Genomic DNA, 23,199 nt, shown 5'->3' on the forward strand with positions numbered 1-23,199 from the left:
TGTGTGTTTCAGTCTAAAGCTGCAGCAGCAGCTTTTTATTTCTTTCTGGGTTCCTCTCTCAACCATAGACACTGTCCTGGCTGGCTGGAAATCAGACTCCTCCTGTTTTATCTCCTGAAATGTTTTGATCTTTTTGCCCTTTATGGTTTCTAATGAAGATCAAGTGAGGTGGCTGCTCCTGCTGCTGCTTTTCATGGACCGAGCAGAAAAGTTCAATTTATCTTTGCTTATAGGAATTAAGGCAGCTTTAGAAAGACCTCTTCACTGGCTCAGCTGCCCTCAGGACCTGTCTGCACATTGCCAGGATCTCTTTCCCTAGCTGCTACTGTTTGTTTGGATTTTTTTGGGGGGAGGGGAAGCATGGGATAAATGGAAGAAGTAGGTTCTCTTGAACATGTTTAACTTTTAAATTTATAGATGGGGTTTGATACCAAGGTCTTTGAAGAATCATGATGTGTTCAGGGAAATACTTTTAATCCCCCTTCTGTTCCCTCCATCCAGTTCTCGTAACACAAGGGCAGCAGAGGGTTTAAATTTTGAATGTGGCATAATTTAGCAGTCCAGAGAATTGGACACAGTCTTTTGCTTTTCTCTTTGCACTGAGATGAGTCTTGGGGATATTTGGCTTCAAGAAATATTTTGTGTGTGTGTTTGTGTAATTGCACTGAAATGTTTTCCCACAATGTCATTCCCCCTGTTGATGTTTCCACTCTCTTGTTGCTCCTTGTTTTTCTTCTTTTGGCCACGTATTTGAAGGTCTGACTTCACAGACCCTTTTAAATATCCTTTTATCGAGGTTAAATTTAGGTTTCAGTGCTTAAATAAAATATAACTTGATTTTTATTTAAATAAAATAAAAGGGAGAGTATGGAAAATATTTGCCTCTGAGAGAGTGAAATAAGAAAATAGCCAGACATTAAATGACAGATTTAAACATTTTTGTGTTGTAAAAGCTGGCATTACTTGTTACAGTAATTATACACTGTGGGCTACTGTTTCTGCATATATCTGTTGGGTAGTAACCTGAACTCACAAAGTGAGTACAGCAGTTCTTGGATAATAGTAATATTTATAGCAGAATCATCCACAGCAGACCTTCTGTGGACATAAGCTTAATTAAAAAATGTTGCTGATTTTTTTTGGCCAACAGTTAGAAAGTATATGTATGTTGTATGGATAATCCTCTCATTCTAAAATTAATTGTTAATGGGAGATCAATATCCAAACTTGCAGGGCAAATAAAGAATATCTTAAATGTTTTAAGGAAATATTAGATTGTTTTACCTCTATATAGAAACAGAAAATATATCTGTACCTGTACCTAGCTGCAAAGTCAAAATGTGCAACTAATAATTGTATGCTGTGTAGCTGTAGCAATATTGGTCCCAGGATATTGGAGAGACAAGGTGGGTGAGAATTTTTTAACTTGTCTCTCACCAACAGAAGTTGGTCCAATGAAAGATATTACCTCGCCCACCTTGTCTCATTTAATAATTGTAACTCAATCTTGCTGCTATCAGTATATACAGTAGCTTGTGTTTATTAACTTAAAGCTTTATTTTTCTCCTTTAAGACTTGACATGGAAAGTGTGAAATATGGAAAAGACAATGTTGTGTATCTGCTGTAGGAAAAAATTAAGAAATAAAAGGATTGTTTACTCTTAACTGTAGAAGTAAATAATGCAGCATTTTCCATTCTTAAGTGCAACACTAAGTCTGTACAACATAACCATTTTCATAATCAAAACAAAAAAAAAGAGCTGATACTGATTAAGGTTAATCTATTCTAGCTTCCATCATCATCAGCTGGTGTTCTCTCTAAGAATTCTGAATCTCACCCCTCCAAACCTTAACTGTTTTTTGATAAACAGTCATATAAATTAAGCAGAGGGACTTAATTCAAATGAAAGTCATTAGGATTTATTCACATGACTAATGCTGTATCGGGCCCTCATTGGAGACCATTATTTAAGCAACGTATGTACTATTTTTGATAAATTTAAGATTTTGGTAATGCTTCTAACTGCAGAACATTCTTCTTTTCAGTATGCAACTAAACAATTTTTGGTCCTTTGTTTGCTTTGCTTTTTTTTTTTTCTTCTTCTTCCAATGCCACCTCAGTGACACTGAAGTTTTTTCTTCTTTCCACTGCCCTCTTTTCATATATGTGGTGGCAGTACTGTCTGGATAGAAGATTTGCATCCTAATGTTCAGTTACAAACTCTTAAACTTTTAGTGGGTTATTTGAGCAAACTGCCACAAATTTTACATCATACTTTTTAGAGCAGGAGTTCTCAAACTTAACTGCAGTGCAGCCCCCTTCTGACAACAAATTACTACACGACCTGCGGAGGGGGGGACCGAAGCCTGAGCCTGCCTGAGCTCCACTGTCCTGTGTGGCAGAGGCAAAGTCTGAGGGCTTCAAACATAGGCGGGGGGATGGGACCTGTAACCTGAGCCCCACCACTCAGGGCTAAAGCCCTCAGACTTTGGCCCCAGATGGCGGGGTTGGGGCTTGGGCTTGGCTACACGACCTGCGGAGGGGGGGACCGAAGCCTAAGCCTGCCTGAGCTCCACTGTCCTGTGTGGCAGAGGCAAAGTCTGAGGGCTTCAAACATAGGCGGGGGGATGGGACCTGTAACCTGAGCCCCACCACTCAGGGCTAAAGCCCTCAGGCTTTGGCCCCAGATGGCGGGGTTGGGGCTTGGGCTTGGCTTAGACTTGCTAGGGCCAAAGCCCAACGCCAACTCTCGTGACCCCTTTAAAATGAGGTTGTGACCCACTTTGGGGTCCTGACCCACAGTTTGAGAACTGCTGTTTTAGAGTTAGTCTGGAATCCTGATTTAGGCTCTTGAGAGAAAATTGCAATATATTATAATTGAGATGTACAGGTTTCTGTAACTAGTGTTCTGTGTATGGTTTCTGTATATGGCTAAAAGGATAAATGAGTCAAAGTTCACAGACTAAAACAATATTGAACATAAACCTCATTGTGCACTGTAGATCAGATTCTGATGTTAATTACATCTGTACAGTTCCACTGAGTTCATGTAGGTTGCACAGATGTAACTGAGCAAAAGTTGGCCCTATGTGGTGTTAGAGTTGTTCTTTAAATAAAATATCACAAAAAGACCATAGTGATGTCACTGAGGTAAAGGGCCTTCTAGTGTTGCTTCAGATTTCTTATAGATTCAGTTAGCAATCAGTGCCACCGCATCTGGCAATCTTAGATTTGACCCCCAAGAAAAAGCCTTAGTTTACAACAGAGAAGTCATAATATTGACTACAACCATTTTAATTTAAACCGTCTATAGTTGAAGAAATGCAGTGATTAAAGTGAAGGAAGAAAAGAAGACTATAGCTAAATATTATAAGTGTGAGAACTAAACATATGAAATATATTGAGATAAAGTTAGATTTCTTGGTGACTAGTATTCATTGACAGTTTTATAGTCTGATCTCCTCTGCTCATAAACAGGTTTCAGCAGTGCAGATTTCTTTGTTTCCCCACTAATGTGCTTACTCCCTGGTGTGGGAGTATCATCTCTAGCTACAAAAGGTTAGGCTTAAAAGGACATAGAAACAGAACTTTCTCCATCAAGTGTGCCAACCAAAATGTGAATTCTATGAAGTGGAAACCCATCCACTGAGAGTTGGAGTTAGCCCAGACTTTTTATGTGTGGGCTAATGAATGGTCTTAAAATAGTAATGACTTCCAGTTACTAACAGAAGGAGCCTGATTTGAACCAGTGTCCTGGAGGTGAAAGACTCTTCATCCCATCACCAATCCCTTGAGCTATCCACTCCATTAACACTGGATTGTCTTACTCATTCTGTTTTATTTTCCACTTACCCAGAATAAATGTAATCTCCCTTTAGATATTTTTCATATACGTAAAAGAGTTTTTAATATTTTGTTGTATACTTTTTAGTTGGTGTAAAATGACTATCTTTTGAGTTACTGTATAGACATTTATGGCTAGATTCTTCAATACTGCAGACTAAAATAGTGCAATATCAAGTGTACTGTATTAAGTGATTTTTTTCACCCTGTTTATCTCTATTACAAAAAAAAACGTCAGTAACGATACTATCAGACATCTTAAGAAAAGACTCCTTACTCGCCTTTGTCTTTTTTAGCCCAGAGTCTAAAATGTCCACTGAAGGGCAAAGAGTTGATGATAGCCCAAGCACTAGTGGAGGCAGCTCTGATGGAGATCAACGTGAGGGTGTTCAGCAAGAGCAGGAAAGGGAGCAGGTTCAACCCAAGAAGAAGGAAGGCAAGATCTCTAGCAAAACAGCCGCTAAACTATCAACTAGTGCTAAAAGGTACCCTGATCTTTGTAGCCTTTTTTTTGTGAAGATGGGCATCAGCCTAATTCATTGTTTTATTACAGTATGATTGAATCTGTATGTTAGTTCTTTAATTGGAGTTGCAAAATGACCTGTATGCTGCTGCTTCATTTTTATTTATTTTATTTATTTTGACAGACTGATTTGTTTTCACCTGGGTTTAATATTAGCTTGCATGATAGAAACTGACACTGTTTTATTCTTAGTATAACTCGAGCAATTTTTTTTGTATTCTTATGAAGTGTGTGCATAAGAGAGAGAGAAACTTTTCAGTGTAACTTAGAGTTAATTAACCATAAGTGTTTCAGACAAGTCAGTAATTCAGTGTGCTGGGAGACTACTGTAATACCTATCGCTACAAAGTACTGCATTTTCTTGTCCCAGATCAGGGACAAGAAATGATGGAATGAACAAGTGTTTTTGTTTCATTATATTAAACCATGGTATGTCTTAATTCTGTTTTTTTGATTTTTTGATTTTTTTTTTTTTCCCCTTCCCGAGAGGACTGGTAGAATTGGAAAATAGCTATTTAGGTGACCTCAGGCTATCACATCAGTCACTGGTTCATTGGCATGCCTGGACTGTGCATAGGAAGCTCTGTCACATCAGCATTACTGTAGGCAGCAATGTTCAAAACCTATTAAAGGGAACACAAATACAGTGCAAATTTAAAAAAGTTTATATATAGAACCCAGATTTGCAGACCTAACTCATGCAGAACTCTGAGCCTGATTCTTCATTAACTTACACCAGTCTAAATTAGGAGTTACTGTAAAACACGTATAAAGGAGAGGAGAATCAGGCCCCCATTGCATTCATTTGGAGTTTCCTGTTAATATGGTATGTGGCACTAGGCTGCAAATACTAGTGTGTATACATTTTAATTCATACATTTTACTTTACCTTGATTTGATAGTATATCATTTTTGTATCAGCCTCACAGATCTAAACTTCCCTTCGTATCCCCTCCTGTATCGTAATGAGTCTCTCTCCATCCTGCCAGTGATGCCAGTATTGATCACTCATTTTGTCCATTTTTCTGTGTATCTTCATGCTTTCATTTTATTCAAGGATAATCTTCCTTTATGTAGCCTGTGGAGCCAATGCCCTCTTCCCTCCCCTGCCTTTCAAATCTTTCCTCAAGGTCCACTTCTACCATGATGCTTACAGAAGATTATCTAGCCATTATCAGTTGGCGGAGGATCAGTGGGGATTACTAATATCTAACTTATAATATTTTATAACTAAAGGGAGGAGAATGATTGTTAATAACTTAGAACTATCAAATTTTGCAAATACCTGGTCTTTGTAGTTGCTACTACTTCTAACCTTGCCCATGCTCGCAAATCATCTCCTATAGTTGCATATACTTTTTGTCTTGTAGCCTTTTTAGAACAGAGCCTGCATATTCCTATGTTTGTACAGTGTCTAGAACAATGATAGCATGATTCTGACTGGGGCCTGTGGACACTACGGTATTAAAAAATTAATGTCAGAAGTTGAGCTATTATTCTTAGTTTTGTGTCTTGAAAGCTTAGAGCTCTTATTAACATGCATTTAGCAATGATAAAATTACTTAAACCTTTTAAAATTTAATCATATCTGCTTGTGGTTTCTGCTGAAACTAAGTATTCCAATTGCAGACAGATATGTTTGCCAATCAGATTGTAAAACTGCTGTTTTACATGTATAGTCATATCAAAGAAAATTATGAATGTGAATGCTGAAATGTGTTTTCCAAGAACTATACTTCTTAAAAGTGTTTGGATATGTTTAAATATATTTATAGTTTAATATTTCTGTAAAGTAGTAAGAGACTTATTTAGATGTTAGCCTTATCAACATTGGTAACTGCATAGTCACTTCAGTTAAAATTGTTTCTACTTTCTTATCCAAACCCCATTTTCAATGGCTCGTAACTCCACTTACGAATTAGTTAGGCTGAAAGTTTAATATACAAGTTCTTAGCTTGATAAGGTGGCTGTTTTAAACATATGTGAAAATCCGTTGGAATGTTTTAAGAATATGGAGAAGAATGTAAACTTCTAAAGTGCCCTGTTGCCTTTTTATTTACCACCTGCAAGGAGTAGCTTGGGGGGGCTGGGGAGGAAATTTGAAAGGTACTTACCTTTCAATATATGATATTAAGGCAAACACCTTACAGCAATGGTTTTCAAACTTTTTTTCTGATGACCCACTTGAAGAAAATTGGTGGTGCATGTGACCCAGTGAAGCTGGGTATGAGGGGTTTGGGTTGTGGAAGGGGCTCAGGGCTGGGGCAGAGGGTTGGGATACAGGGGTGAGGGCTGCAGGGTGGGGCCAGGAATGAGGGTTTCAGGGTGTGGGAGGAGGCTCTGGGCTGGGGCAGGGGGTCAGAGTGCAGGTGTTATACTGATAGAATAAAAACTAGCAGGATCTTATTAAGAGGGATAAGGCAAAGGTGCCACATTTATTGTAAATATAATAATAAAGCAAAAGATAAAAACAAACAACGTTGTTTAACTGCTTATTCCTATCACTACTTATTCTTTATATATATATATATATATACACACACACACACACATTCATTCACACAGTCATTCATTCAAGTTCTGTATAGGTGTTATAGTTACCAGCCTAGAAGTTGCTCATGCCAAGTTACTGGCCAGGTATCTTGGTCATGAGGATGGAGCCGAGTCTGTGTCAGATGCACCTGATGCTCCTGGAGGTTGGCAGCAGAACCAGAGACTCGAAGTCCTCAGTTTTTGGAGTTCATTCTTATAGGAATTAATTCCTATGTTAGTCTCTGGGAGCTGTTTCATCCTGCTGTTGCTGACTCAATCGGCAGATGGCACATTCCTGGTGGCTCCACACTGTTCTCATCCTTCCAGGTGTTGGAGTGGGTCCCAGTTTACCCTCTGGGGGTTGTCTGGTGGTCCACTTGACACATTCTTCGGCTGATGGATACTCCCTTTCTAGGCTGGCACGTCCCTAACCATTCATATGTATCAAGCATTCATCAACATACATTCCATATCTTAACCATATTTTAATATACTGTCTCCACCACTTTTGGGGTGTGTGTTAATTCCTGTGAGACTCCCGGCCCTGTAATCACAGAGGGTGGGAGTCTGTTTGTTTACCTTGTATCAATTACAGCTTAAGGCTAGCATAGTGTTTACTTCAAGAACAAAGTCAATTAACTTGTTTGTAAGTTTTACATAGTAATAGAGTATCTTTCACAGGACAGATACAATCAATGGTTCCTGCAGACATTAGCTTACAAGTTTTAACAGAAGAACTAAAAGATTTTTGTATTTGATGAAACTGGGAGGTCACTGTCACTTTGGGGAATCACTGTTAGTACCTTCTTTAATATCTCTACACAGGAGGGGGCAGGAGGGAGGGATAGCTCAGTGGTTTGAGCATTGGCTTGCTAACCCCAGGGTTGTGAGTTCAATCCTTGAGACGGCCATTTAGGGAACTGGGGTAAAAATCTGTCTGGGGATTCAGCAGAGGGTTGGACTAGATGATCTCCTTAGGTCCCTTCCAACCCTGATAGTCTATGATTCTAAGGGGTCAGGGCTCTGGGCCTGGGGTGCAGGCTCTAAGGTGGGGCTGGGGATGAGGGATTTGGGGTGCAAGAGGGGCTCTGGGTTGGGGGCTTGGGGCAGGGGGTTGGGGTGTGGGAGGGGGTCAGGGCTCTGGGCTGGAGGTGCAGGCTCTGAGATGAGGCCAGATATGATGAGGGGTTTGGTGTGCAAGAAGGGGTTCTGGGTTTGGGGGGCTCAGGGCTATGGCAGGGGTTTGGAGCACTGGGTTGGGTCATTAACTTACCTCTGGTGACTCCTGGTCAGTAATGCAGCAGCAGGCTTCCCGCCTGTCCTCACACCACAGACTGCGCCGCACCTGGAAGTGGCCAGTAGCAGGTCTGCCTCCTAGGGAGAGGCATGCAAGTAGCTCTGCATGGCTCTCGCCTGCAGGTACTGTCTCCCCCGCAGCTCCCATTGGCCGGTTCCAGGCCAGTGGGAGTGCGAAGCCGGTGCTCAGGGCAGGGGCAGCAACCAGAGCCCTGTGGTCCCCCTGCCTAGAGGCCAGACCCACCGCTGCCCGCTTCCAGGGTGCAGCTCAGTGTTGGGACAAGTAGGCACTAGCCTGCCTTAGCTGGGCAGCACCACCAATGGGACTTTTAACATCCTAATTAGTGGTGCTGACCAGCGCCACTAGGGTTTCTGGGTGCTGATCAAGGCGACCCAGTACTGGGTTGTGACCCAAACTTTGAAAAACTCTGCCTTAGAGGGTGTTTCTGTAAACACAACTTAATAGGACTGCTTGCAGGATTAGAGGTATAGCAATTTAGTTGAAATGTTCACCTCTTCAAAATTAATAGTGATTTTTTTACCAGTTGATTGTGAAGAAAGACTACACACCCATTTTGCAAAAACCAGTTTCTGCTCTGTTACGTACATGTAACCCCACTGAATCCAGTCATTACTTTAAAATCGCAAAAATGTTTGCATAATGGACAGAATTTCATTCAATAACTGTTTTTAATAACTCTAAAATAATTCAGGAATAACACAATTGAAATTGATAGAATAATTTAAAGCATCCAGCTTTTACATGCATTATAGTTATTAGACAGCACTGGCAAACTAATACAACTCTGGAGCTTAGTCTTATTCCAAGTGCTAAATTATAGTCTACAGACTGCAGACTTCATTCTGATCTGAGTTTGGAAGTCATGCATTGTCACACCCTTGAAAAATCTATTAGTGCATGTGGAAGTGTAGTAGCAATCTTTTTTTAGATACATTATCCTGAATAATTACCCCATGTACCTCCGATTATAATTAAGATCTAAGGAATTGTAATATGAGTTTTCTTGCTGTGTGTTATAAATTTGACTCTAAAGGTAATTTCACTTATAAAAGTCACTTCAGCAATATTAGTTTTTTTATATAAATCAATAGAAGGAAATGTTCAGTTACGTGTGAAATGTGCTCCAAGATGTTCTATAATATATATTCTCTGTAGGGCACTACCTCGGCAATTTAATGCTCCCTAATATGGCTTGATTTTGAGGGAAGTGTGAGGGATTTTGTTCTTCACTGTATTCCTGAGTTTTGTTAGTTATGTTGCATTTATCAACCTTCTTTTTAATTAGTTTTTGGTAATTAATTTAATTGCAAATGTTGCAGTCATAGAATGTTCATCTTACTTTGAGTTTTCTTCTGTCAACATTCTGTGTTGACTTGTTTTTCTATTTTTCCTTTTTCTTTTTTTCTCCTCACCCTCATTTAGTGGGTTTCTTTGTGTGGTTCCAGTAGAAGAGTGAGAAGTTTGGGATATGTGGGTCAGCTGATAAGGCATCTAAGATACCCAGAAACCATAGCTATTAGTGCGATAGAAATACCTGGATAGAACAGAATTTTATTGCAAGTAGCCTTTTGCCTCCTTAGACTGAATATTAACCGGTAACTAAGGCCTGATTTTGTTTAAAAAATATAGGCTTTCTGCTATTCGCATCAGTGGAAGTACTGATTTAGAAGCATCAAAAAGGCAGAATACTATTGTGACCTTTCATATTGCAGTGTCCTTCAGTGTGACTACTTCTAGGGTTAGTTGCTACACAGGTAATAGCTTACAGTATATAAGTCATATTGTGTACCATTCCTTCAATTTGCCTTACCCAGGGGGTGTCACCTTAAATAGTAACCTTCCTTACCTGTCAGGATTGAAAAACTCACACTGCACATCATAATTACAGGTCAGACATGAACTGAATTGCTGTCCTTAAAAAGAGAAGGTATCTTATGTCTTAAATAGCAAATCTTAGCACAGCCTTTGGATTGAAAGAAGTGTATCCATTCTTGCTTAGCATAATAGCTTAACAGATAGAAATAGTATTCTGATGGGCTCTCTGCTCTTGAGATTGCTAGTTTAAAACCTGTCATTTTGTCTTTGGTCTGCAAATTTTTGTGTTGAACTGTAAATTTATGAAACTGAGTTATGTAGCCTTTTGTTTCTGGAAAGATATTAAAACATCAACTAAGTCATGGATATTTTGTTGAAATACAATCATAGAGAAGTGGGCCATCCATAACCTTTCTAAATAACAGAGAGGGTTGCCATAATATATTAATATTTTTAAATAAGTTTGGCAACAAGTATTATACTTGACAAGCCAAAAGTGACAGACAAAATAATGAAAAAGGAAAACAACTCCGTGAATATTTTTTTTAAGTTGGCATTTATAAGTTTTCCTAATATATTCTTTTCTCCTGCTTCAACAGTCATTCTTAGTTCAATTTCCAAGGACCCTGTTCTGTTACAACTTTTGAAAGAGTGAAATACATAATAGGGTTTGCCCTGTTTTAAAATGTGGTCTAAATTTTCTCCAATCTGGGTTATTGGGTTGCCTAATGTTTTTATGTGAAGGGAGGCACATAACCTAGAAAAATGGTAGCAAGAAAATGAGTTTCTAGGAAAAATAACTACATGCCAATAAATAGCAGGACCTGAGCCTCTCTAGCGTACTCAGTCCTCCATCTTTTCCTCATAAAAATGCTAGAGTCCTTACTTTACAAGTGACAGCAAGCAATCCTGCTAGTCTTACAGCAGTAGTTCCCCACAGCCTCATATTTATTAATATTATTTGACAGCACTTTTAATTTTGAAAAAGTTTGTCCTAGATTAGCTAATCCTTTCAGGGTAAATAAGTATTTACCCCATCTATAAAATGAGGGAACACAAAGGGAGAGGTTGTGACTTTTCTAAGATCATAAAAGAAGCATGTGAGTGACACTGCAAATTGTGTGTTCCTGGTACCCAGTCCTGGATTCTGCCTACTAGAGGATGCTTCTCTCTCACCAGTCAAATAATAACATAATAGTACTAATAAAAATAAAACTGATATGTATTTTCATTTTTATTATATAATACAGCCTGGCATTGCTAAATATAAATACATTTGGGCAGAAAATCTGTTGGCAACAAAATCCATGGGCATAGTTGCCAAGGGGAGGAAGGAAACCCTGTGGTTTCTGAGGGATCCGTCAGAGGCTACAGCAATCTGTGCATTGATTCCTGTGCCTCTGCTGTCTCTGGATTATCCACTCCATTCTCAGGTGTTGTAGCTCTACTGAAGCCATGTTACTAGGGTTTCCCACCATTGAAGGGTCCTTGCAGAATAGGTTATACTGCTAGAGGCTGTATATCCTTTACTGACTCCGTGGGATTTATCATGAACAAGAAATTATGTGCCTCCCCTCCATTGTCTGTTTCTGAAATGAGCTCACCAGGGAGACCATCAACAGAGTATTGGCAGCACTACCACGGTCTGTGTGTAGTAAGGTTGATCTACATGTAGGAGACCATTAATATACGGACTTTGGGGACATGATCTGGTCATTTACATGCAATTTCAACAATACAATTCAAATACAGTCGGTATTTATATTTCAAACACTTGCTACTGTAACACACAGAACTTAAATACAAGGTAGCGTGCAGTTTCATTTTTGTGGCTAGAGGTGCAAGGTACTGTGATTTCTTCCCTCCATCTCATCCCCAATGAAATTCTTGCTTCTGCTCATCTTCTAGGGGCCAGGAAAGGCAAAACAAATAGCAGTTAAGACAATTACACACAAATATTCTCATGTTTGTCCTAACAGCATCTTTTAAAAAATCAGATCTATCTACATCAACTGGAAGACTCTAATCATTGTACTAGGGCCTGATATGAGGTGAAGGCAGGAGACACATCCGCATCTTGCTGTCTTCATTCTGGAAAGAAGGGGAGGAAGTTAGATTAGAAGGATACAGAAAATGGAATATTTGTAGTTTAGGACATGGGGCAATGTCAGTTCTCATTCTCTTCTTAATGTTTCATATGGCTCATGATATGATGAAGTATCAGCTGCTGTATATAGTGTTGAAAATGAGGATGTAGTCCAGGGCGGGCAAACTATAAAGCTCACCAGCTGTTTTAATCTGGCCCTCGAGCTCTTGCTGGGGAACAGGGTCTAGGGCTTGCCCCACTCTGGCGCTACAGCGGGGGAGCAGGGTGGGAAGCTGTTCCACACAGCTTCCGAAAACAGCAGCATAGCCCCCCTCCATCTCCTAGTGTAGGGGCAGCCAGGGTGACATGCTCTTCATGCTGCCCCCACCCAAAGCACTGCCCCCGCAGTTACCATTGGCTGAAAACCATGGCCAGTGGGAGTTGCATGAGCGATGCCTGTGGACAGCGTGCAGAGCTGTCTGGCCCCACCTCCACATACTAGCTGGAGAAGGGACATGCCGCTGCTCGAGGTAAGCGCCACCCAGAGCCTGCACCCCGAGCCTCCCCCCCCCCCGTGCCTCAACCCCCTGTCCCAGCCCTGATTCCCCTCCGACCCTTCAAAGCCCTCGGTCCTAGCCCGGAGCACCCTCCTGCATCCCAAACCTCTCCTCCCCAGCCCCACCACAGAGCCTGCATCCCCAACCGAAGCCTACACTCCTTCTTGCACCCCAGCCCTGACCCCCCCCTTCTGCCTGTTGAACCCCTCAGTACCAGCCCAGAGCACCATCCTGCACCCAAACTCCTCATCCCCAGCCTGGATCCCCTTCCTGCACCCAGAGTTCCTCATTTCTGGCCCCAACCAGAGCCCTCACCCCCCCCCACACCCGAACCCCAATTTTGTGAGAGTTCATGGCCCACCATACAATTTCTATTCCTAGATGTGGCCCTTGAGCCAAAAAGTTTGCCCACCCCGTGTAGTCCTAGATGTGGTGCATTTTCAGTGCCATTCTGTGAAACTTGCCAGAGAGAAAAATACATATGCCACAAAACTGAAGGAGATTTCTATGTTTTCTACGTATTTCTATGTAAGTGTTCATGTGATCTAAATGAGGGAATGTGCAAATTTTGTTAGCAAAATAGGATTTTATATAATTTTGAACTGGAAAAAGGATATTTTAAGTATGGGGGAGAAATTTTTAGGGGATAAAAGTAAAACAAGTACACTTTTAATACTTAAAGGTGGGGAGAAGAAGGGGAGAGATGTCTAACAAATAAATTTATATGTATATATTTTTTAAATGGTAATGTTTGGTATGTGACCCACTTAAACTTCTCATTTTCTTGTTTTTTAAAGTGGATATTTTTTAGCATTTCTCCAATTACTTTTTTCCAAATATCAGTTAAGAAATTTTAATGGTTTTTAAATGAGGTAGATACTATCTGTTGAAATATACAATATAGTGAAGTATTTACATTCTCTAGCAATTGGAATCATCAAACCCATTTTATTTCTCTCCTTGCACAGAAGTATCTTGCAGATTTCCCCCCAACTGCATATACACATGTGCGCACACATCCTCCTGAAGTTATTTGAGAATAGTACTAATATAGGAGGTAGCATTTTATTTTTGGCTGGTTCCTTTACCTTCTTAGGCCTGGTCTACACTAGGGGGCGGGGTTGATGTAAGATACACAACTTCAGCTATGGGAATAGCATAGCTGAAGTCAACGTATCTATTTCGACTTACCTCCCATCCTCACAGCGTGGCATCGATGGCCGCAGCTCCCCCGTCGACTCCACTTCCGCTGCTTGCCCTGGTGGAGTTCTGGAGTTGATGGGAGCGTGTTCGGGGATCGATATATCATGTCTAGACGAGATGCGATATATCAATCCCCGATAGATTGATCACTACTCGCCGATCTGGCGGGTAGTCTGGACGTACCCTTTGGCTACAAACAAACAAATGAATCACAAAATGCATTCTTAATGGAACAAGACGAGTATTGATAGTGGTTTTGGCCCACTTTTTAAAAAGATATTTAGTCATTGCTGTGCTGAGCATTGCCTAACTGTTTAAGAAATCTCAATCTCATTTTCAAAAGGGATATAGACACTGACTGTTGATGGAATTGAAACATGTTGTTTAAAAAGAGATTTATGCTACTAAAGCTCCTAGGAGATGTGGTGATAAATATACCAATGCCTAATACTTAAGAATCTGTACATTTGAGATTATCTTCCACATCCAGGACTTAGAATTAGAATAAATTGCTTATTTTTATCTTAAGTGCTCTAATATATCTGAATGTTTACCTTGGGGAAATCCAGTCTCTTTACTCATGCTTGTGTATAGAATATGTGGTGGTGGCTTATAACAAGATACACCTGTGCCTTAGGCCAGACTTGAGCTCTGTTGTTAAGATTTAGCATGTATCCTGAGGAAAGGTAATTTGGCCGCTCCAATTTTCTTCATCGAGATGATAAAAGCATTGAATACCTGCTTCTTTAGCCCAGATCTCTAGAACGGGGGAGAGCATTCAGCAATGTTGAATTATTCCTTTTTCCTCCTGGATGCTGCGGAAAACTCTCCAGGCTGTGGTTGAACCCCTTTATAGTCAGGTTTTGGTGGATGTGACTAGGTTTACAGGGTATGTGTTCTGGAGAGCCTCTATGGATGGCATGCTACCCTGTCAAATCTATACTGATGGATGGGCTCCTGCTTTACACTTTTAAATTCATTTGGGGGAAGAGTGATGGTTTAGCACAGCACAAGTGGGGAAGATAAAGAAATACAATGCCATAGATCATAGTTGTGCTACTGTTCTGGGACATGGCATGGGGGTGCAGCCCTCACTGCGATGTTCCAAACTGTGGAATTCTCAGTGCTTGGGTTATGAGAGTCTGTTTTCAGAGTTGCTGGGTACTCAGCACATCATCCTATGAAGTCTGTATCTTTAGACCCCTAATTCTTCAAAATATTGGTCACTTTTTTTCAGTGTATGCAATGCCTTACCATAATAGGCCTGTCCACAGACATAATCTGGCCCTTTTATGAAGCTGGTTCATTCGGCATCCTTTCTGACAAAACACTGGTAACAATTTTTAAATAAGATCTATGAGCCAGGTCTGACTAGATTGTGTGCCACACCAAAAAAAAAAAAAAAAAAAGAAAAAGAAAAGGGGAGGTGTTATGTACATTTGGTTTAGGTTTAAACATATAAAGGGCCAAATTTACTCCCAGCAGATCTGGGTGAACTGAAAATTAAAAACTTAACAAAAAAAAGAGACATTGCAGCCTGACTTTTGTCAAATATTTTGTTAAGCAGTTTTATGAAACTTTGAGATCAACTTTTAACTACGATAGATATTTTTCATAAAATTGGAGGAAATCCATTTAAGAAAAAGTATTCTTTGTAACTTCTGTTTCTTTTCTCTTAAGAATTCAGAAAGAACTTGCAGAAATTACATTAGACCCTCCTCCAAACTGTAGGTAAGTTTACATGGATTTTATTAATTTGAAATGCATATGGAAATTACATAGAGGACCAGAGGTAAATTTCAGTTTTTCCTTCAAGGTAAATACTTAATTTGGTGATTTTTGACATAAAGGACTGTAGATACCATTGTTTGTAGATGCAAAAATTTATTATCACTTAAATGATAGCAGGTCATAAGGAGAGGCTTGCTAAAAATACAGCACTAATGAAATGTAGGCAAAGTTATTAGATATAGGATAAAAGTCAGATCAGTGGCATTTTGTTTACAATCCTGGAAAATATCTTTTTGATGACAGGTATTAGTGTGTTTGACTCTTTTCCTTACAAATTGATAACTTTGAGAAAAATATTAAGTACAAATATTGCAGATGTTGGTCTCTTTGCTTTTTTAAATTTTATTTCAGAGAAAAGTTGGCTAGCAGACTTTTTTTATGACTTTATGCTTTGCCTTTTTGTCAGTTATGTTTGTTTATAGTGAGTTAAAACTTGCTTTAAAATTAGTAATGATTTAAGAAAAAAACCCCTGTTGTCTTGTAGCTCAGATTTTGTAAAGTAGTTTTCAGATGGCTGCCCCAGAATTCTTATCTGGCAGCTTGACGTAACGGTCATATTGGAATTATGCCAGAGTTGTGCAACAGTACTTAAAGGAGCTCCTGGAATAGTACGTCTTGCAGTGGGAAGTTAGACTAAATGCAGATGGATAGTTCTCATCCAGCTTTGCCAACTGATTTCCAGCGTTGCATGTGGTAAGGGTCCATTCTCTCAAACTTTCTTTTTACAGCACTATAGAAGTAGCTGGTGGCATGCAGTTTTTATAAGGAAAATAATGAGTACTTGTGGCACCTTAGAGACTAACAAATTTATTTGAGCTTAAGCTTTTGTGGGCTAAAGCCCACTTCATCAGATGCATGCAGTGGAAGATACAGTAGGAAGATTGATTTTTTTAAATATATTTTATTTATACGCATACCATGAAAATATGGGTGTTGCCGTACCAACTCTAATTAGACTAATTGAATAAGGTGGGCTATTATCAGCAGGAGGAAAAACAACTTTTGTAGTGATAATGAGGATGGCCCGTTTCAAACAGTTGATAAGAAGGTGTGAGTAACAGTAGGGGGAAAACTAGCATGGGGAAATATTTTAGTTTGTGTAATGACTCATCCACTCCCAGTCTTTATTCAAGCCTAATTTAATGGTGTCCATTCTGAAAATTAATTCCAGTTTTGCAGTTTCTCATTGGAGTCTGTTTTTGAAGTGGTTTTTGTTGAATAATTGCGACTTTTAGGTTTGTAATAGAGTGACCAAGGAGGTTGAAGTGTTCTCTGACTGGTTTTTGAACATTGTAATTCTTGACCTCTGATTTGTGGTCCATTTATTATTCTGTGCAGAGACTTTCTGGTTTGGTCAATGTACATGGCAGAGGGTCATTGCTGGCACATGATGGCATATATCACATTGGTAGATGTGCAGGTGAATGAGCCTCTGATAGTGTGGCTGATCTGATTAGGTCCTATGATGAATCCCAGTACATTTCAGTATCAAATTAACTAAGGAACTGGTAGTAAAAATAAGTCAGCTTTATTGTTTTGGTCGCTTGACAAAAGTATGTGTGTAAGAAAATATTATAAGATTTGATATAGTTGTGCTGGATCTCAGGATGTAATTCAGGTAGTTACATATGAAAGCACTGTGCAGGGAAGTGGCCTTGCAATAATAGCGTTCAAAGAGTATTTCAGTCAATTAGGATGAACATTGCTTTGCTAGATAAAACATTTTAATAGCTAAGCTGTTCTGTCATGCTTATGACTGTGAGTCTTCAGTCACATCAAAGCTGTTTCAAATGGCAGGCCTTTACTTAGGTGTTGATGACTGATGCTTATTAGTGGACTGATTTGCTGAGGTAAATATAAAATTCCAGTTTATACAAAAATGCATAAATGAAGGAAGAGCACTTTGAACTGAATCTAAAAAGCTTGCAATTTTTAGAACAGACACATTTGTTTCAGTTTTCTGAATCCTTTCTCTTATAACAAAGCAATCATTTTAGCACACTAGGTACTGCTATATATAATATTTTTTTAACGCAAGTGTAAAGTCATCACTAATGGGCTTAGTGGAAACCTCTTTTAGCAACTCATACAGAAAATGTGTGAACTGGAGATTTACTGTTCTCTGAATTTGTTGGACTAATGACAAAGTACCATTGAAATCCAATACATGATGAAGGCAATCTGTCTTGCAAAATGAAAGAATTACATTTAACTTAATGTCTGGTCCTTCAATGTAGTTTTTGAGGTAGCATTATTTCATGTTGTGATCTTGATAGATAATCGTTTAGTAACTTTACTGTTGGCAAATGTATTTTTATAGTCAATAAGAAATCACTTCATTTAGTTTTATACTGTGTTGACATAGTCTAGTGTTTTTTTCCTAAACTTTACTTATTTTCTACTGTATTTAAACATTACAAAATCAATATACCAGCCAGGGATGATTCCTCACTATGATGAAGAAAGATTGTAATAGAGTATTTCTTATCCTGAAGTACTTGATTTCTTGCAGAAACTCAGCTCATTCTTACAGAAAATGTGCTAAAGATAAATATTGAATAGGATATAGATATCAGTTTTCCTCCAAATGGGTCTCAGAGGGTTTTTATAAATAAACTGTTTGTATTAATTACTGCTCCAGTCCCAGTCCACATGCAGGTACACTACTGTTGATTTTTCAATGGGAGTTTTACACACACAAGGCAAGATTTTTATTTTTTCTACCCCACCCCAATTCACATGCAGCCAGGTGTGAAGTGAAACTTGTCAACTATTTAACAAGGCATGAGAGCCATATCAAATAGCTTAGGATCTCGAAGTGTAGAATACTTTATACAGCTTAAAATATAGTGATATATAAGGCTAAAATTACCTGAATTGGAATTTGGCTAGTATTTGTGGGAATTAGGACAGCCTTATTCATATATGAAATGCCATGGGATCTTTAGTTCACCACATATGGTCAGGACCTTGATTTTTGTCACATCCAAAAACCATCCAGTATAGTAGTGCCTCTTTATGCTATGGTAGGGTAGAGTCTCAGTATTTAATCCAAGAGGAGGAGCACCACGAACCAAATTGCTAAGACCACTTGATCATTTGCAAGCTTAAACTTATTTAAGTTTACATAGCACTTTTATGTAGCACATTTGTGAAAATCTGCTTGTTCTAGAGAAACATATGTTACTGACATATATGTGGTCCTGGATAATTAGCAGACAATCACTGTGGCAACTTGAAACATTTCTTTCCAAAACTGAGAAATTTAGTCAATAGTTTTGTGCATATGAAAATCTGAGACAAACAGGAGTTAGTGATTTCAGATAGCTTTGTGAGTCATAGAAGTATAGAAAATTGCTTTCAAAACTGAAATTTCACAGTATATGGACTGCTATGGCCTTTGGGTATTTTAGCAACAAGAAGTTTAAAATGAGTTATTTTGTGTGATATAGTTTACTGCTTCTGAGCGCTTACAAATTTAAAATTGTATTAGATTTTTTGCATGGGAATGTGTGATGTTCTGTCCAGCAGTCCTTACCCAGGGCAAGAGTCCTTTTTATGTCAGAGAGAATTGTGCTGGTGAGAACATGAGTATAGTTAAGCTCCTGCATGTACATATCAGACAAATAAGCAATGGATTTCAGAGAACTTGTAAAGGTGGATTTAGGAGTATACGAAACCTAAGTTCCATGCTTTAGTAGGTGTTAGTGTATTCTATATTCAGTGGGCTTCGATTCAGTCCTATGGAAAGAATCCCACTCACCTTAATAAACTTTGGATCATGTCCTACGTGTGTGTGTAATATACCAAATGTCATGGGTAGTAACAGAAGCCAAGTTGGAGGGAGGGGAAAGTGTGCCATCATTACCATTTACGAAGAACAGTACCTCATGAAGAATCTGGAGTATTGCCTTGTCAGTACCAACAATTGAAAGTTTCTTTTGGGCCCTTGTTCTCCCTTTGATCATTGAGCAGACTGCACATTACTATCAAGGCGAGTTGTGTAAGTAGAACAGAAAGAATATGGATCTCTGTATTTTAGAGGCCTAAACACTTTTAAGATTTCATTACAAAGTTTGAATACTTTAAAAAAAAAAAAAGTGTGTGTGTGTGAAATCTCTACAATTTGGCTATTTTTTCCCTAAAGATAAATATTAATTCCTGGTAATACTGCCTGCAATAGATATTGTAACAAGCTAGGGCAGTGCTCAAACTTATCGCACATTAAATTTAAGATTTTAGATATCTGTTGTATAGAAAACAAACACAATCTCCACCTTTTAGACCAGTGGCTCTCAAACTTTTTTTTACTGGTGACCCCTTTCGCATAGCAAGCCTCTGAGTGTGATCCCACCCATAAATTAAAAACACTTTTTACATATATTTAACACCATTATAAATGCTGGAGGTGAATTGGGTTTTGGAGTGGAGCTTGACAGCTTGTGACCCCCCTGCCCATGTAATAACCTTGCAACCCCCGAGGGGTCCCGAGCCCCAGTTTGAGAACCCCTTACTTATACTTAGTAGGACAGCGTCTCATGGAACACCTCTTACGTATTCCTGATCATGTGGATCACCTACCCCTCCCCTTGGCAATAGAATAACATCTCTGTGGCAACTACAGCAGTTGCTTACATGGAAAAGTAATATTAGGAAAATATTTATTGTATTTTTAGCTTTTTTCCCCAATATGAATTTAATAGCTGGAAACAAGGAGGAGAGGTCCAGCACAAAGTAACTAGCTGGCTCTCTGTGGACCATGGTTTGGGAACCCAGTGCTCAACAATTTTCCATTTAAATTAGTTCAGTGTCCCATAACTTCCCCACTCTGAAGTGACCCCTTATGACAACTGTGCTGGTGCATGTCACTATCCCTTTATTTTCCTATACATTTTATCTCCTGTCCTTTTTCTGTTTTCTCTTGTCATATTTTTTTAAGCTTTCCAGTATTCTATGGGCTGTGCTTTAAACTAACTTGCTATGCAGCCTATTGGATAAATGCTTTCTGTCTCAAAACAATTGAGTTGAAACCCTAAATGTGTACTTATTACAATGTATATCTACTTTAAACCGCCATAGATTCCAAGGCCAGAGGGGATCATTATGATTATTTAGTCTGACCTCTTGTATAACATGTCATAGAACTTCCCCAAAATAATTCCAAGAGCACATTATTTAGAAAAAATCCAGTCTTGATTTAAAATTGTCAGTGATGGAGAGTCCACTAGGATTCTTAGTAAATCGTTCCAGTGATTACTTATTCACCTGTTAAATTTATTCCTTATTTCTGGTCTGAATTTGTCTGGCTTCCAGCTGTTGGACTATTATACATTTCTTTGCTAGATTGAAGAACCCATTATTAAATATTTTTTTCCCCATGTAGGTACTTATAGACTGTAATCAAGTCACCCCCTAACCTTCACTTTGTTTAATCTAAATAGACTGAGATCTTTGAGTCGTCACTATAAAGCATGTTTTGTAATCTTTTTATTGTTCTCATGTCTCTTCTCTGAACCCGCTCCAATTTATCAACATCCTTCTTGAATTGTGGGCACCAGAACTAGACATTGTATTCCAGCAGCAGTCATACCAGTGCCAAGAATAGAGAGAAATTAACTTTTCTACTACTACTCAAGTTTCCCCTGTTTACGCATCTCAGGATTTCATTAGCTCTTTTGTTCACAGTGTCATATTGGGAACTCATGTTCAGCTGATTATCCACCACTGCCCCCAAATATTTTTCAGAATCACTTCTTCCTGGGTTAGAGTCTCCAATTGTGTAAGTATGGCCTAGATTCTTTGTTCCTAGATACTTACACTTAGCCCCATTGAAACGCATATTGTTGGCTTGCGACCAGTTTACCAAGTGATCTAGATCACTCTGAATCAATGACCTCTTCATTATTTACCATTTTCCCCCAATTTTTGTCATCTTCAAAAGTTTTTAGTGATCTAATTTCTATAAACCCATGTTGATTTGTATTAATTACATTACCCTCTTTTAGTTCTTTATTAATCAGGTCCCATTATTTTGCCCAGGATTGATGTCAGGCATTCAGGTCTGTAATTATCTTGGTCATTCTGTTTACTCATTTTAGAAAATATCACAATATTAGCTTTATTCCAATCTGCTGGAACTCCCTCAGTATTCCAAGACCTGAAAATCAACATTAATGGTCCAGCAAGCTCCTCATCCAGCTCTTTAAAACTCTTAGTTGAAAGTTGTCTGGACTTGCTGATTTTAAAAATGGTCTAACTTCAGTAGCTTCAGTTTAACATCCTTTAGCGATACTGGTAGAATCACCATAAGATGGGACTATCGCATATGTATTTGGAGAAAGAACAGAAATAGATTTTTGGCTACTTCAGCCTCATTTGGATTATTGTTGATAAGTCTACCATTTCCATCAAGTAATGGACCAGTATCATTGTCAGGATTCTTGCATCCGATGAAGTGGGTATTCACTCACGAAAGCTCATGCTCCACTATGTCTGTTAGTCTATAAGGTGCCACAGGCCTCTTTGTTGCTTTTACAGATCCAGACTAACACGGCTACCCCTCTGATACAGGATTCTTTTTGTTTGTAATATATTTTTTAAACTTCTTGTTGTCCTTTAATTCTACTAGCCATAGATTTCTACTTATGTGCGTTGGTGTCCCTTATCAATTTTTTACAACTAAATTTCTGTTTTATATTCCTTATTATCAATTCCTCCCTTTCTTCCATTTGTTAAATATTATTGTTTTTTATAGCTGGCTTCCCTTCACTTCCAAACCAGGTCAGTTTTTTAAACGGCACTATTTGCTTTCTCAGTTGTGGCTTTTTGGGCATCTAGTAAAGAGTTCTTTAATGATTCCCATTATTCTATTTTTTTTCTGACTAAATTCTTCCTCCCATCTAATTTGGCTTATACTTGCTGTCTACTTTGTGAAATTGGCTCTGTTACTGGTCTGCATGTTTTGCATACTGCTTGTGCATTATAAATGTGATCAAGTCACGATCACTTGTATGTAAGCTGTCTTTTAATTTTTAGTTCTGTGATCAATTCCTCTTTCTTAGACCTTTTCTTAACAGATAAAGGATTCCCTTATGTTGGTTGCAATGTTTTTTGAGTTGGGAAATCGTCATCTATAATGTTTAGAAACTCCAAGTATGTTTTAGTATTGGCAGGAAGAGACCTCCAGCATGTCACTCAAATTGAAGTCCCCGTGATAACACAGCATTTCCCTCCACACTAGTGTGAATTGCGACATTATGTATATGTGTACACATTTTTTGTTACTTTTCTGAGTGTGTTTATCTTGTGGATATACCTGTCTGAAAATGGCCGGGTAAATCTGAAATTCTTTTGAGGAAGTGCTATCACATTGTTTTCTGATTCTTTTGTGTTCAGCCTAGATTTGCCTTGTTTTTGCTGGTCCAGTAAGACTACTAGCCTACTCCCAGGGTGTTCTTACCCCCTGGCTTGTTATACTCTTGTTCAAGACTACTTTGTCCCCATAGGCCGTTACAAACTGCCCAGTCCATT

General features: G+C 38.8%; 3 protein-coding genes across 5 annotated transcripts in view; all 3 read left to right on the forward strand.

Annotated features, from left to right (window-relative positions):
- Positions 1-23,199, forward strand: part of UBE2E1 (ubiquitin conjugating enzyme E2 E1) — a 705,427-nt gene that overhangs the window by 257,503 nt on the left and 424,725 nt on the right. The gene's annotated exons all lie outside the window — the stretch shown is intronic.
- Positions 1-23,199, forward strand: part of NR1D2 (nuclear receptor subfamily 1 group D member 2) — a 746,221-nt gene that overhangs the window by 225,205 nt on the left and 497,817 nt on the right. The gene's annotated exons all lie outside the window — the stretch shown is intronic.
- LOC127044082 (ubiquitin-conjugating enzyme E2 E2) overlaps positions 1-23,199 on the forward strand; it is a 316,515-nt gene that overhangs the window by 1,827 nt on the left and 291,489 nt on the right. The window contains exons 2-3 of one of the 2 annotated variants that reach the window (XM_050938552.1): positions 4,141-4,329; positions 15,559-15,609. In XM_050938552.1, coding sequence (XP_050794509.1) covers positions 4,154-4,329; positions 15,559-15,609 — 227 coding nt within the window. In that variant the 5' untranslated portion in view covers positions 4,141-4,153. The remainder of the gene's footprint in view (positions 1-4,140; positions 4,330-15,558; positions 15,610-23,199) is intronic. The other variant, XM_050938553.1, reaches the window with a different exon arrangement.

The sequence above is a fragment of the Gopherus flavomarginatus genome, chromosome 2 (genome assembly GCF_025201925.1).
Source record: "Gopherus flavomarginatus isolate rGopFla2 chromosome 2, rGopFla2.mat.asm, whole genome shotgun sequence".
NCBI lineage: Eukaryota > Metazoa > Chordata > Testudines > Testudinidae > Gopherus > Gopherus flavomarginatus.